This window comes from Planococcus citri, chromosome 1 (assembly GCF_950023065.1).
Source record: "Planococcus citri chromosome 1, ihPlaCitr1.1, whole genome shotgun sequence".
Taxonomy (NCBI): Eukaryota; Metazoa; Arthropoda; class Insecta; order Hemiptera; family Pseudococcidae; genus Planococcus; species Planococcus citri.
This window is the reverse complement of record NC_088677.1, coordinates 18,277,624-18,292,037: the sequence shown is the minus strand read 5'-3', so window position 1 is coordinate 18,292,037 and position 14,414 is coordinate 18,277,624. Positions and strand designations below refer to the sequence as shown.

Genomic DNA, 14,414 nt, shown 5'->3' with positions numbered 1-14,414 from the left:
TCCTTGCAGAAAATTTCAAAAGGTTTTACTTTTTGCCAAAAAATTGTCCAAAAGACGTCTTACTTACTGCTAAAAATTCTATCTTTCTAGCGATTGATAAATCTCAGACAAAGTAACAAAATCTCACTATTTGAAAAAAATAATACTTTCCAAAAATTGCTAATTTTGGCTAAAATTCACAAATTCTTCCTTTTTGAATAGTTTTTTTTTCATTTTGGTTTTAAATTATCCAAAAGCATTGCTTAGATACTTATTTGTCATTGCCAAAGAGTATCTATCTCTTTTTTGCAAATAAATCTAGAACAGTCTTGCTTTTTGTTGATTACTAAAAGTAGTATTTTTTTGCAAAAAAGTTCTAGTTTTACTTTTTTTTTAAATTGTTCAAAATTGTCAATTTTTTTTAAGAATTGCCAGAAAACCAGTACTTTTGTTGAAATTGTCAGTGTTTGTCAGAAATTGCAAAAATCTTGCTTTGATGCCAAAAATTGTGAGAAAGTCAACCAGAGCATATCAATTCGCAATCTTCTGTCTTTTTTTGCTCATGTTATGTCATTTTTTGAATTACCTAAAGTTATTTTTAAAAAATTGAGTACGAGCCCTTATAAGAAAATCTTGAAAAAGTAGCTCAGGAATATAGACACTGGAAGTACAAGATGCACAACTGCAAAATTTCGTGACGAAGTTTTTCCGAATGGTCCCTGTAGAGGCGCTGATCGTCGCTTCTCCGTACTGATCGACGCGGGTGTGGCGCGGCAAGGGGAAGTATTTGTGAACAATAGTTTCAGTGGTTTACTCGCTACAAGCGCTGATCGTCGTTTCCCTAATGGATGATACGGGTGTTGGCGCGGTAAGGGGAATGGGGTAACTTTTTAACTCAGGAAAAAAGATTTGGCATCTGTGTTCCTAGTCATTCTTACTGACTCAAATTTAACCTACATACTCGTATGACATGTGGCAAACTAGAGAATGGCCAGATGATTGGATCCTGTCAACTTACACAGGGTGTCTACCAGGTCGCTATAGCGTTAAAAGTCGCGATTTTGAAAATAGGTCGCTAAAGTCGCGAAAAGGTCGCGATTTTCGCCAAAAATACCAAAAAGTCGCTATAAATTGTCCCGATTTTAATTTTTTTAAAAACTTTTCGTACTCTCTAAATTTGAAACAGTCAATTTCACTGCTTAGCAGTCACGACATTTTGCCTTTTTAAAGCAGTAGTTTTTTTTACTGCAAAACAGTGAAAAATTACTGAATTGGTCAGTAAAAAATCATTTTGACTGACCAATTCAGTAATTTTTCACTGTTTTGCAGTAAAAAAAACTACTGCTTTAAAAAGGCAAAATGTCGTGACTGCTAAGCAGTGAAATTTGACTGCTTTAAATTTAGAGAGTATTATTGTTCAATGTTAATGCTACTGCCGAATTAGCATTTTAAATAATCATAAAAATTCAAAATTTCAAAAGCTTTCGCCCTCGCTTCGCTCGGGCATATTATTTCATTTTCTTTGGCCAAAAGTTGAGTCTTGATGATAGAAAAATTGACTTCTCACATCAAAAATGATATTTTTTCATTTCTGGAGAATTGTGAATTTTCGTTTTACCAGTGCTTTTGCCCTCAGTTGGCTCGGGTTCGTACAGGCCATGTATGTGTATTTTTATAAATACCTATTGTAATCTTTTGAAAATTATTGTTAGATTGCTGGAGGAGCAGGACCGTCGAGAGGGGGAAAAGAGGAGAGTTTACCCCGGACTCGCTCATTCTGGAGGGTCCGACAAAAAAAGACCCGTGATGGAAGAAAAACGGGTTTTTTTACTTTTCAAAAGTCAAATTTTCAAAAGCTTTTGCCCTCGTTTCGCTCGGGCTTGTTTTCTTTTTTCGTTAGGAAGAGGGGGGGGGGGGGTACTGAGAAAAGGTCGCGAAAAGTCGCTATTTTTGAAAATTAAATTTTGGTAGACACCCTGTTACATCACTTAGTACAAAAAAGGCTCTCCAGAGAACTGTGAGAATTATTGCACCACATCACTGATCTCTCATGCAAGCAAGGTGCTTCTGAAGATCATCTATGTATGATCGTTTGTATCCACTCATGCAGTCTCAAATCCCTCAAGAACAGGCTGGATTTACCAAAGTAAGAGGCACAAAAGAGCACATCCTAAACATCAGAATGCTCATTGAGAAAGCTCGAGAGTACTATGTTCCTGTCCTACTATGCTTTGTGGACTACTAGAAATCATTCAATTTTGTGTCCAGTGACAGAAGTTATGGCAGATTCTGCTGGAGATGGGTGCTCTGAAGCAGCTAGTGTGGCTGACCAAACAACTGTATGAGAAGGGATCAGCTAATGTCCGCGCCAATAGGATAAGATCAGGAAAATTCCACCCAGAAAAGGAGTTTGCCAAGGTTGCATACTGTCTCCTCTGCTATTCAATATCTATGGAGAATACATCATCTGGGAAATGCTGCAAAAGATCATAGATGACTCAGATGGAGTCAATGAATAGTGAGGTGTCCTGATAGGTGGCAGATGCATCACCTATCTCTAGTACACTGATGATACACTTTTGTGGCCTCAAGTGTCAAGTACATGTCCATAATGCTCAAGTGCCTGGAAGAAGTCATTGTGAAATACGGCCTACTAATCAAGAGGACAAAAACAAAGATGATGATCATGAAGCAATTCTCTTAACTCGGATCCAGAGCTGTGAGGCCAAAACGATTTTGGGTTTGAAATTTTTTCTTTTTAGGATAGGATTTGTTTTGGGATTTGTTCTTCTAAATTTTGATTTTGGTTGTGGGATTGAAAAAATTGTTTTGGTTCTGGGTTGAATTGAATCGGTTTTGGTTTCAGTATTTCCATTTCAACCAATTTTAAGCCCAAATTGACCAATGTATCCTGCAAAGGTTTGAAAAATGGGAGGTTTCGACGTGAAAAATCCAATTTGGAGTTGATGAACAAGTGTTGCACTCTGGTGGTAGAATGCATGAAATACATGTTGACATGCTGAAAAGGGGACATTTCCGTACTCACACACGCTTCCACACGCTCACACTCTACTTGTCAAGATGCAATTCTCTACAAAATGATGTCAAAATGTCCCCCTTTCAGCAAGTCGATGGTGGTGTCGCAACGAGATGTCAACACCAAATGGTGTAATTAGTTTATCATTTTAAATGCATATTATTATTTTGCTTAATTCGTCAAGTAATTTTCATTATAATCTGAATGATTGATGTTAAATGATGTAAAATGACCATTATCAAAATAAAATCGCGGAAAAAAGGCAAAAATTTGGTTCTGGGATTGTTTTGGGTTCAAAATTATATCGGTTTTGGGATTGGATTTGAATCTGGATTTAATTGGTTCTAGTTTCAGGATTGTTTTGGTCCCACAGCTCTGCTTGGATCCATCCTTGAGAACATGTGGATGTGAAGCTGAGATACATCACCACTGCCAGCTCAACAAAACCGCATGGACTCATTTGAAATGAATATGGAGTGATTTGGCGATAAGCAGGAGTAGCAGGAGCCTTAAAATTTGACTGGTCAATGTCAATGCGCTGGTCTTCTCAGTGTTCCTGTTTACATCAGAGACTTGGACCATTCTCAAAGGGGATCGGCGATGGATTGATGCTATGGAAATGTGGTGCTAGAAGCTTCTGCTGAAGAGTCCATTGGACAGCCAAGGGCTGGTATTACAACACTGTCAACATTCCGTCAAAAGTTGATGGAGCAAAGAGCAATAGTTGACCAGTGCTTCGACCTCAGTTAACACCTGGTCAAGTTTGGCGGAGTGTCATAATACCAGCTCTGAAAAGAACTAATGCCTCAATACTGGGAGAAATTAGTGTGACCAAACAACTGTCTGCAGTGGTCCTTGGCCAGATACTCAAGTACTTTGGATGGGTCACAAGAGCGGATGCTATGGAGACAATATTTGTGCAAGGCAGAGTAGAATAAGCCAGAGCCAGGAGACAATCGTTGACCTGGTGGACTGACTCCATTTGCAAAGCAATGGACCGCAGCTTTGTCGAATGTGTGAGAAGTGCACATGACAGGGAACAGTGGCGCGCGCTTACTCGCAAGATTATGTAACTGGAATGGTCACGAAATCCCTGCGTGAGGTGATACGTTTTGATGATGATGATCCTTATGGCATTTTAGGTACAATTATTTAATTAAATCCGTCCCTACTGATACCAGACTAAATTAAAATTTTTCTCAAACAATCTAAAACGTGAACAATATCATGGATGTTTATTTAAGCAAGCATCACACAGAACTGAATCAATATTTAAGACTAAGATACAGCAGCATGAGTAATCTAAAAGCTATCCGATATATGGTATGATAAGGAAACGCTGACAATGACATAACGCAATCAATTCATTGGTGGAGGGTGGGGAGGGGGAAGATGTATGTTTTACTGATTGATTTTTATCCTTGCCCCCTCTCTCTCTTCATTCTGTCACGATATGAAAGCTTCTGTGTTTTCACGTACCTGCGTAAAAAGTTGAATTTACACATCAGAATTTGACTTTAACGTCAAAGCGTTCCTTAATTCCTCTATCGGATTCGTTTCCTAATTATGGAAAATGGTCATAGACTGTTTCGTTTATTCAATTAATTGTGGCAATGACAAAGGTGCAATTTTTCATTTATTCTGATATATTTTTTTTAACAGGGTGCTGCCGTAGAAGACGGTCGATTGCGATGCGGTGACAGATTATTGTCTGTAAACGGAGTAGATCTTACTGGTAAAACGCAAGCAGATGCTGTGACTGAGTTACGTAACGTACCGATGAACGGTATAGTGAAAATAGTCGTATCTCGTCAAGAAGACATCGCCAATGGTAAATCATCAGAGGTATGTACAAAATGACCAAAAAAAAAATACATAAATAAAAATCTCCTGCTGTATTTCAAATCAATCTATTCGCTTTATTGTTTTCCCTCAGCAGCAAGGAATTAGCGAAGTAGACGCCGGAGGTGGTAGCGGCGGTGGCGGTGGCGGTGTCGGCAGCAGCGGCATCAACGGACACAATAATAGTACTTCGAAGCAACGTGCCATACATTTAGATACATCTAGCAAACCGAACCCGATGATGCATAATGGAGTAGCAGCAAATAGGAAAAATATCGTCGCCAATGTATCGCTGCAGCATCATCAGAATAGACGTAACTCTTCTTCTAGTCTGTTAAACGATTCGTCCAGCAATGGGGATTGTTACGGGCGAACGGCGGATAACGACAATACCGCACCTACCAGCACAGATAATTCTGGAAATAGCGAACAATCCGATAATACTGTTATATTTTTACCGCCTGCGTCCAAACTTCCTCATTCTAATAAACCTCTTCCTCCTGATATCATGGCTTCGAGGAATCCTGTCCTGGATAGATTGACTGGCCAGCTACCTAATCATAATTCGTTAAGGAATGAAAGTTATTATAGAGTGAGTATTATCTAGACTTTACGGATGCATTTGTATGTGTTCCGAATTACAGACATTGACGTTTGGTCATTTTTCAATTTTCAGGCTACTCATCAAACTTCCATGATGATGATGGGTAAAGATAATGATAAACTAACTAGTCCTACTGTTAATCAATCGCCCGGTGATTTAGTAATTATTGAAGAAGATCCTCCGTATAGTCCCAGTAGTGAAAATAGTGTCGAAGTACCTGTCTCAGCCAGTGGTCAGCAGAGAGGATCTACCACCAGTACGCAGACTACCGATGTTACTTACGCTAGCCAGTACGTATAGTTTTTTACTTAGCCCAGTGAATTGTAACCTGATTGAAAATTCTAATGCGAATTTTTCTCGTTTAGATTATCCTTAGACGAAGGCGGAGGTTTCTATAGAGATGCATTCGGTCGACAAAGTATGTCTGAAAAGAGGCACGCCACCTTGGATGCTAAAAGTACCGATACATATCAACGAAATAAAAAACTGAGAGAAGAAAGGGAGAAGATGAAAAAAGAGAATAGAAGTAATTTTAGTGAAAATATCTGATACTTTGCAGATTCACAATATTTTCTAGTTTCTAAATACCTATTGCTTCATATGCACTTGCAGGATCAACCATCGGTGTCGTTAAAGTGAATTCCACCGAAAGTATTCCTAGATCAGATCGTAAGTTGACTCCTGGGTTCTATTACGCTCTAATTGTAACGGTGAAATGTTCATTTTGATGCATTTTTTTCAATTTCAGGTAACGAAATGTTAGCCAAGAATCAATTAGGTCCCTCCTTAGGAATGAAGAAGTCTTCCAGTTTAGAATCTTTACAAACTATGGTCCAAGAGGTAACCGGGTCGCTTTTCTGAACTTGATTTTCGTCAAGTTCGCGATTTTTAATTCGTGGAAAATATTTATTTTGTAGATTCAAATGGCCGAAGATGGTGTATACAGAAGAACACAAATTCCAGTCAAGGTGATTAGAGGCAGAGGTTGTAATGAAAGTTTTAGAGCGGCTGTTGATAGAAGCTACGAAGCTCCTTCGCATCATGTTATGGAACCTCGTAAGTTGATGATTCGAATTTATTCGTTATATAGGGTTTGATTTTCCATGGGAGTTCGTCTCTCACAGTTCGCCTTTAACCGAAGTATTCAGCAAACGGTTTAATTATCATTGTTATTCTATAGTTCCAGAAGATGATGGATGCAATTTCCCTCCTAGGCAGTCTTCCTTGAATTCGCAGCTCGATTGTAAGTTAATGAAACAGCAGCAAAATGGCCATAAAAAGAAATCTAGCTTTTTGAGAGGATTAGGCTCCATGTTCAGGTTCGTTAAATCCTTTAAAATGTATTGAGGGTGGAAAGTAGGTTCTTAATTTTTCTTATTTTTGAAAATCCAGATTTGGCAGACATAGGAAGCCGGCAGTGTTAGAAGAACGCGGTCCATCTTCTCATCTCGGCATTAGCAGCAAGAGTGCCGAAGATGAAGAAAAAGAACGCGCCATCAAAGCAGCTCGAGACGAACAGCAACGTATCCAAGAACATTATAAATTGCTAATCCAACGTCAATTCGATATGCAACAGGTATTTTGCCTATAATAAACTCGAATTAACGATCCGTTTCCTTCCTTCTTCTCACCCTTTCACCCACCGTATCCTATTTTTAATCAACTCACACGTACGTACGTGTTAATTACAGCAGCAGCAGCAACAACACCAGCAGCAACATCAACAGCAACAGCTGCAGCAGCAACAACAGCACCAGCAAAATAACGCGATGACGTTATCGAGATCACATACGAATCCTACCCAATATATTCAAGCCAATAATATCAATATCAATAATAACTATATACCCATGACGAACGGTAGAATGCAACCACCACCACCGCAGCAGCAGCAACAACAGCAGCAACATAGGGTGCCGCAGCAATGCAACAAATACGTAGATCGTAGAAGTCTGTTTCCGCCTGAAACCAAAGAAGAATTTTATAACGGTGTTTTGAGACAGGTGAGGAGCCAAAAATACCGAATACAAATAACATGTTTTTGAAAAATATTTTTAAAAACCTGGTATCAATAACGCGAGGGTTTTTTTTTCAACAGAGTATTCGAATTCCGGACATGGAACCGACTTTCAATTCGGCGAATCGAGCTAGCGGAAGGTATTCGCAAACGCAGGAATCAAATCGATATAGTCATTATGTTAATTACGAAGAAATACAACAACATTTAAAGTAAGCAATCGCATCGAATTCGAGTAAAATTTCCATTACTCCATACTAAAGCTGAATTTCTTTCGATAGTCGAAAACAGCAGCATTATCATTCTCAGAGACGTGATAATAGAGAATTATCCCATCGCCCAGTGTCGAATTTCTACGAATATGAAAGTGTGCAAACGATGATGAAGAATCAGGGAGCTTTATCGATACGACCTCAGTTTCTGGATACGAACATGAATCCGATGTCTGTCCGAAGCGAGTTTTTCCCTTCGTCTGTTTATGGTGAGTTAATTCGTTCTATAGTGATTTATCCAACACTAGATTATGACTAATTGCATTATTTAAAGCACGGTATTTGGCTTTGATGAGCTTTTCACTGCAAATTAAAGTATCTCTAATTTAGAATGATCGCACGTATTTAGAAGCTTTCGTGTATCTAATTGTCTACTATAATCGCATTCATTGGGTGGTTCATTTAGAAGAGGGAAGAGGGTATTCTTTTATTTTATGTTGTACGAGAGGAATGTTTTTTTTTACGTAGTTGAAATTTTTTTTTCTCAAGTGGAGTATTGAAAATGTCGATTTTTATGTTATAAATGAAGTTGATCATGTATAAATGTACTCAAAGTTTGAGAGTAGGTTTGATGTTGAGTTGTTATCTCGTCACATCATTGTATTGATAGTGAGATTGATTCATTACCTGTTTGCACGTGTCTCATGGGAAATTTTGAGATTTTTGATATACCGAAGTCGCAGGGCCGGATTTAACATATTCGCGCCCCTAAAGCAGTCGGAAATTGCCCCTTCCCCGCAAGACTTTTTGGCAGAATGTTTGAAATTTTTGGCCGAAAGCGAAACTTCAACAATTGTAGTAAAAGGAGGAGCCTTTTGACATTTCTGACGAAAAAGCGAAACTTTTGACAATTTTTTGACAAAAATTAGATTTTTTGGTTTTTTACGAAAAAAATTACAATTTACATATAGCCATTTTGATCAAACTTGAAAAATTTTGACAATTTTTAGGTTGCGAAAATTTAATTTTTAAAAAAACTCACAAACGTGATTTTTTGGGAATTATTGGCAATTCTGTAAAATACTTGACAAGAATTTAAGTCAAAAAGCAAGTCTTTGAAAACTTTAGCAAAAATCAGAGGTCACCTTACGTACAAAAAGTAATCGTGTGCCAAAAAAACAACATTCTCCTGCAATTTCTGAAGATGTGCGAGACTTTTTGGAATTTTTTTTCAAAAAAAAACAACACTTTTTAGCCATTTTGTTGAAAAACGACATTTTTTTTATTTTTGAAAAATCAAAACTTTGACAAATTCGGAGGGCTTTTTGGCCCGAAAAAAGCGAGAATTTTTGACAATCTCAGCAAAAAACTGGAAATAATGGTAGATGTAATATTATTGGCAAAAAATATGATTTTTCGCAATTATTGTGAAAAAAGCAAAACTTTTGGACAATTTGGGGGGAAAATATACATGAGACTTTTTGGAATTTTCTGCAAAAAACGACAATCTTTGGCCATTTGCTTACAAAAGCGAAAATTTTTGTCAATTTTGTTTTTGGAAATTTGTTGTCAAAAAACAAGATATTGACAATTTTAGCAAAACAAGACTTTTTAGTAACTATACTGTGGGGGGGGGAATTCGGCATTTTTTCGCAATTATTATAGATTTTGTAATCTTTTTGTTTTGGTAAAAAAAAAAACAGAGATTTTTTGGGTAATTTTTTGAAAAAAGTACATTTTTTTCAGCAATGTTGCCAAAAAACGAGAATTTTTGTGAATTTTCTGGTAAAAAGCAAGAATTTTACAATTCAGCCTAAAAGTAGGACTTCCTGGTAAATTATTGGGAAAAAATTTTACTTCTTCCAAATTTCTGTCAAACGAGCGAAAGTTTTGGAAAACTTGGTAAAAAAATTTGACCTTTTTGGAATTTTCTGAAAAAATGATAATCTTCTGCAATTTTTCTAAAAAGCGTAAATTTTTGACAATTTTTGAGAAAGCGAGAATGTTTTTGACAAATTTTTGGCCAAAAAAGGGAGACTTGGAGCCAATTTTTGAAAAAAAAACAAAATTTCTTTGAAGCTTTTTGCTAACAAAAAATTTTAACAATCTTTCTGAAAAGCAAAAATTTTTGTCAATTTTTGGACAAGCGAGAATTTTTGACGATTTTTGGAACAGATTTTTTAGTTGCAAAAAAGTCAAAATTTTTATGAAAAAACAAGATTTTGAAAATTTCAACTAAAAAAGAAGACTTTTGGGTAATTATTGATTTAAAAAAAATTATATTAAGGCGATGATTTTTGCAATTTCTTGCGTTAGTAACAAAAATCGAGACTTTTTACAATTTTTATTTTTTTTGTGTGTGATGGGTATTTTAAATATTCAATAGTTATTGTTATTACATTAGTTTTCAAAAGTCCAGCAGTTTTGATTTTTTATTTTCTTATTTTTTTTTTTTTAATGGGCATTTCATCATTCTAGGAATTCTAAATTTTTAATATTATTCAACAAACTGAACTTGCATTCCTCATTCCATTATAAATGTAAAATAAATATCGCTAGCTTTTGCTTCTTGTTGCACTCGTTTTTTTTTTGTTTTTTTTTTTGTTGAATTTAATACTTAACACTTTTAAAGTAATAATAAATGAACATTTGACACGCTTAACTTCTTTATTTTGTAATTCTTTAATTTTTTGCTCTGTTCATTCATAGTTTTTTTTTTAAAATTTTTAATAACTTTTTTTTCATTTCATTGTAGGATCGACGAGGATCAGGAACTGCGAACAACGTTCGTATCCAATTTACCAAAACTCCAACGTACCCTACCCGATACAATTTTCACCTCCCCAAACGCAATTCTTTTACCATTCACCTCCTCTGTATTCAAATATCCGTCCATTACCCAAAACGCAAGGGCCGTACGTAACGCAGGTTACAATAAGGGACAATCATCATCATTATACCAGTAACACATTAGGGACCAAAGTTTAATCTATAAGGTTTTAAAGCTCAAACTTAATTTTTAAAATTAAGTTGTAAATAAGCGTACTATTTTTTTTACTATTTTTTTTTCCTTTTGTATTTTTATGATTATTTCATTACTACTTTTCCCCCTTGTGATTAATCTGTCTGTTTTATCGATTACGAACTATATATTTTAATTACGATTTTATCATGAGATGGATCCCAAGAGGTGATTATTTTTTTAACTATTTGAGAATTTTTAAACTACTATATTTGAACCTTAAATAGGTGCCATTATTTATGATTTACCAGTATCCGGAATACGTATTATTATGGAAGGTAGGAAGGGGTGTCCATGAGGTGTTTGAAGATTGTACTAGTATACGAGTATGGTGCTGATATGTGTTACGTGTGTTTGTGTATAGAATATTGAACTCGAGTGGGTAACTATCAAAATAATTATGTTTTTTCATTTTTTTGAATTTATCGAAGAGTTTTTGGCAATGGAGGAGTTTTTAATCATGCGAATTGAATTGATCGAAATATAGTATAAGCTGAGTATATAAATACCTGGAGTATTTAAATCGTTAAAAAGAAAAAAATCAAACGGTATACGTACCGTGATGCTATTTATTTTTCATTTCGATTAAAAGAACTGTACAATTTATATTTTATTTAAACGTTGACGTACAAATAAATATAAATGTAATATACTATAAAGCGAAAAAAACTCGATTGGAGAGGCGTGTGTACTCGTATGTGTGTGAATAAGCTTTTTTTTAATCGTTAATAAAATGTTCGTGCTGTGATTTATGACTATATGGGTTAGACGACGAATGTTGACTCAAGACATTCCATTTTATTCAGTATTAAAAAACTGATACATTCCTTTGACGAAAACACGAGATCTCTGTTTGGTTTTTTCCCCAGTATCTTTTTTGACGAACAAGGTAGCATCACAAATTTAACGTTGCTCAATTACTGTTCTCTTCTTTGTTTGTTTCTTTACGTTCTTCTATTTCTTTTTACTTTTTTTTTTTTTTTTTTTCATTAGGGCTCTTCTTATTACGGTATACCATATCGTGTTAATTATAAATATGTTTGTTTTTTTTTTTTACATGTTTAGCTATATATCTAGTATATATGTTAAGTTTATCGTACCCGTATTTATTTCGACGACAAATAAAAAAAAACAGTATTTTTTCTTCTTTTTGTATATTGTACTGTACCTACGATTTTTAAAAAAATTTTAATAAATCATCAACGTTTATCGTGTATTAGTAATCATTTTGTTATTTTTTTTCTTCCTGCGAATAGGTGTAACGTTTTCAAGATGTGAAGCTTAATCGCGTCGAGATGTTCGGTATTCGAAAAAAAATTTGAATTTTGTTCTGCGAGTATCAGTTTTGATCGTTCTGGCAAGGTTAGTTTTTTACTACGTGTTCGTATACAGATATTTTCAAAACGATTCTGAGAAATGCGCGTCGATCGGTGTTTCGTGGATGAATCGATCGTAAATTTTATCGATGTCAGATTGATGATTCCGTGTATGATGAATTCATTATGGGAGTTCATGGTTATAGATTTATCAGCTTAGAATTTCTGTTTGTGGAATAGTCATTCTCTGGAAGTATGGGTTAAATAAATCAGAATCATCGTGATTTCTGTTTTGAGAAATTACATAATGATTCTTGATGAGATGAACATCGCTTGATGTAGTTGAATTTAGAAGCAAAATTGATCTGTTCTGTTCACAATCGAATCGAATCAATTACCAACGATTGGTGATTAAATGAATTGATTGATTTCTTGTTCTTGGTGAATCATTCGCAAATGCAAACAGATCAACGAGTTGAATCATTTTTGGTGGATCATTCGCGAACGAATTGAATAATTTCTGGTGAATCATTCGCGAACGAATTCCATAATTTTTAGTGAATCATTCGCGAACGAATTGATTCGTATAAGTGATTCGTTCACGAACGAATTGATTCATTCGCTCAATTTTTGGTGAATCATTCGCGAACGAATTGCATAATTTTTAGTGAATCATTCGCGAACGAATTGATTCGTGTAAATGACTCGTTCACAAACGAATCATTTTCTCAATTTTTGGTGAATCATTCGCGAACGAATGCTCAATTTTTGGTGAATCATTCGCGAACGAATTGCATGATTTCTGGTGAATCATTCGCGAACGAATTGAATAATTTTTAGTGAATCATACGCGAACGAATTCAATAATTTTTGATGGATCATTCGCGAACGAATTGATTCGTGTAAATGACTCGTTCACGAATGAATCATTTTCTCAATTTTTGGTGAATCATTCGCGAACGAATTGAATAGTTTTTGGTAAACCATTCGCGAACAAATTGCACGATTTCTGGTAAATCATTCGCGAACGAATTGATTCGTGTAAGTGGCTCGTTCACGAACGAATTATTTATTCAATTTCTTATGAATCATTCACAATCGAATTGGATAATTTTTGGTGAATGATTCGCGAACGAATATAAATGATTTTTGATGAGTCATTCACGAACCAATTGATTCGTTTATGTGACTCGTTCACGAACGAATTGATTCATTTTATTTTTTGGTGTATCATTCGCGAACAAATTGAATAATTTTTAAATTTTTGGTGAATCACTCACGAGTCACGATCGAATTGCGGATTTGAATAATTTTTGGTGAATCATTCGCGAACGAATTGAATAATTTTTGGTAAATCAAAATCATTCACGATCGAATTGCGGATTTGAATAATTTTTGGTGAGTGATTCGCGAACGAATTTAATGATTTTTGAAGAATCATTCCCGAACGAATTGATTTGTGTCAGTGACTGGTTCACGAACGAATCATTTACTCAATTTTTGGTGAATCGTGAATCATTCGTGAACGAATATACCTAAATAAATTTTGATGGCTCATTCACGAACGAATTGAAAAAATTTTGATTTTTGGTGAATTATTCGCGAACGAATTGATTCGTTTATGTGACTCGTTCACGAACGAATCGATTCATTTACTTGATTTTCATTTTTTGGTGAATCATTTACGATCGAATTGAATAATTTTTGATAAACCATTCGCGAACAAATTGCATAATTTCTGGTAAATCATTCGCGAACGAATTGAATAATTTTTGGTGAGTCTTTCGCGAACAAACTGAACAATTTTTGGTAAACTATTCACGAACGAATTGCATAATTTCTGGTGAATCATTCGCGAACGAATTGAATAATTTTTAGTAAGTCATATGTCATATCATTCGCGAACAAATTGAATAATTTTTTAACTTTTAAAGAATCATTCGCGAACGAATTGAAAAATTTTTGAGTTTTGGTAAATTATTTGCGAACGAATTGATTCGGTTATGTGACTCGTTCACGAACGAATCGATTCATTTACTTGTTTTTATTTTTTGGTGAATCATTCACAATTGAATTGAAGTTCATAAATTCATAAGAATTCAATTCACGAATTGATTCATAAATTGCTTCTTGTCTCTTGAAAAATTAATCAATTCGTTCATGAATGATTCCCTTAAATGAACCACTTGTTAATAATTCGAAAGCTGCAAACTTTTGGACCTCGACCGTGGTGATTGTATTCCCTTGTAGTAGGAAATTAGGAATGATGGTGGTCTAGTGAGATTTCAATTTTCATCGAAATCGGTTCAGCCGTTTCAATCTCACAAGTCACAAAGCAATCTTCCTTTCCTTCACTACAGAAAAAATATCCACAAAATAATAAAA

General features: G+C 35.1%; 1 protein-coding gene across 3 annotated transcripts in view; it reads left to right on the top strand.

Moving 5' to 3' along the window:
• Positions 1–11,922, top strand: part of LOC135849629 (partitioning defective 3 homolog) — a 44,109-nt gene extending 32,187 nt beyond the window's left edge. The window contains exons 9-21 of one of the 3 annotated variants that reach the window (XM_065370117.1): positions 4,679–4,861; positions 4,956–5,450; positions 5,535–5,752; positions 5,828–5,988; positions 6,075–6,131; positions 6,211–6,302; positions 6,380–6,518; positions 6,643–6,781; positions 6,855–7,038; positions 7,154–7,465; positions 7,561–7,691; positions 7,761–7,960; positions 10,447–11,922. In XM_065370117.1, the coding sequence (XP_065226189.1) occupies positions 4,679–4,861; positions 4,956–5,450; positions 5,535–5,752; positions 5,828–5,988; positions 6,075–6,131; positions 6,211–6,302; positions 6,380–6,518; positions 6,643–6,781; positions 6,855–7,038; positions 7,154–7,465; positions 7,561–7,691; positions 7,761–7,960; positions 10,447–10,679 (2,544 nt within the window). In that variant the 3' untranslated portion in view covers positions 10,680–11,922. Of the gene's footprint in view, positions 1–4,678; positions 4,862–4,952; positions 5,451–5,534; positions 5,753–5,827; positions 5,989–6,074; positions 6,132–6,210; positions 6,303–6,379; positions 6,519–6,642; positions 6,782–6,854; positions 7,039–7,153; positions 7,466–7,560; positions 7,692–7,760; positions 7,961–10,446 lie in introns of all 3 variants that reach the window. The other 2 variants (XM_065370118.1, XM_065370116.1) reach the window with 2 other exon arrangements.
• Positions 11,923–14,414: the final 2,492 nt, after the last annotated feature.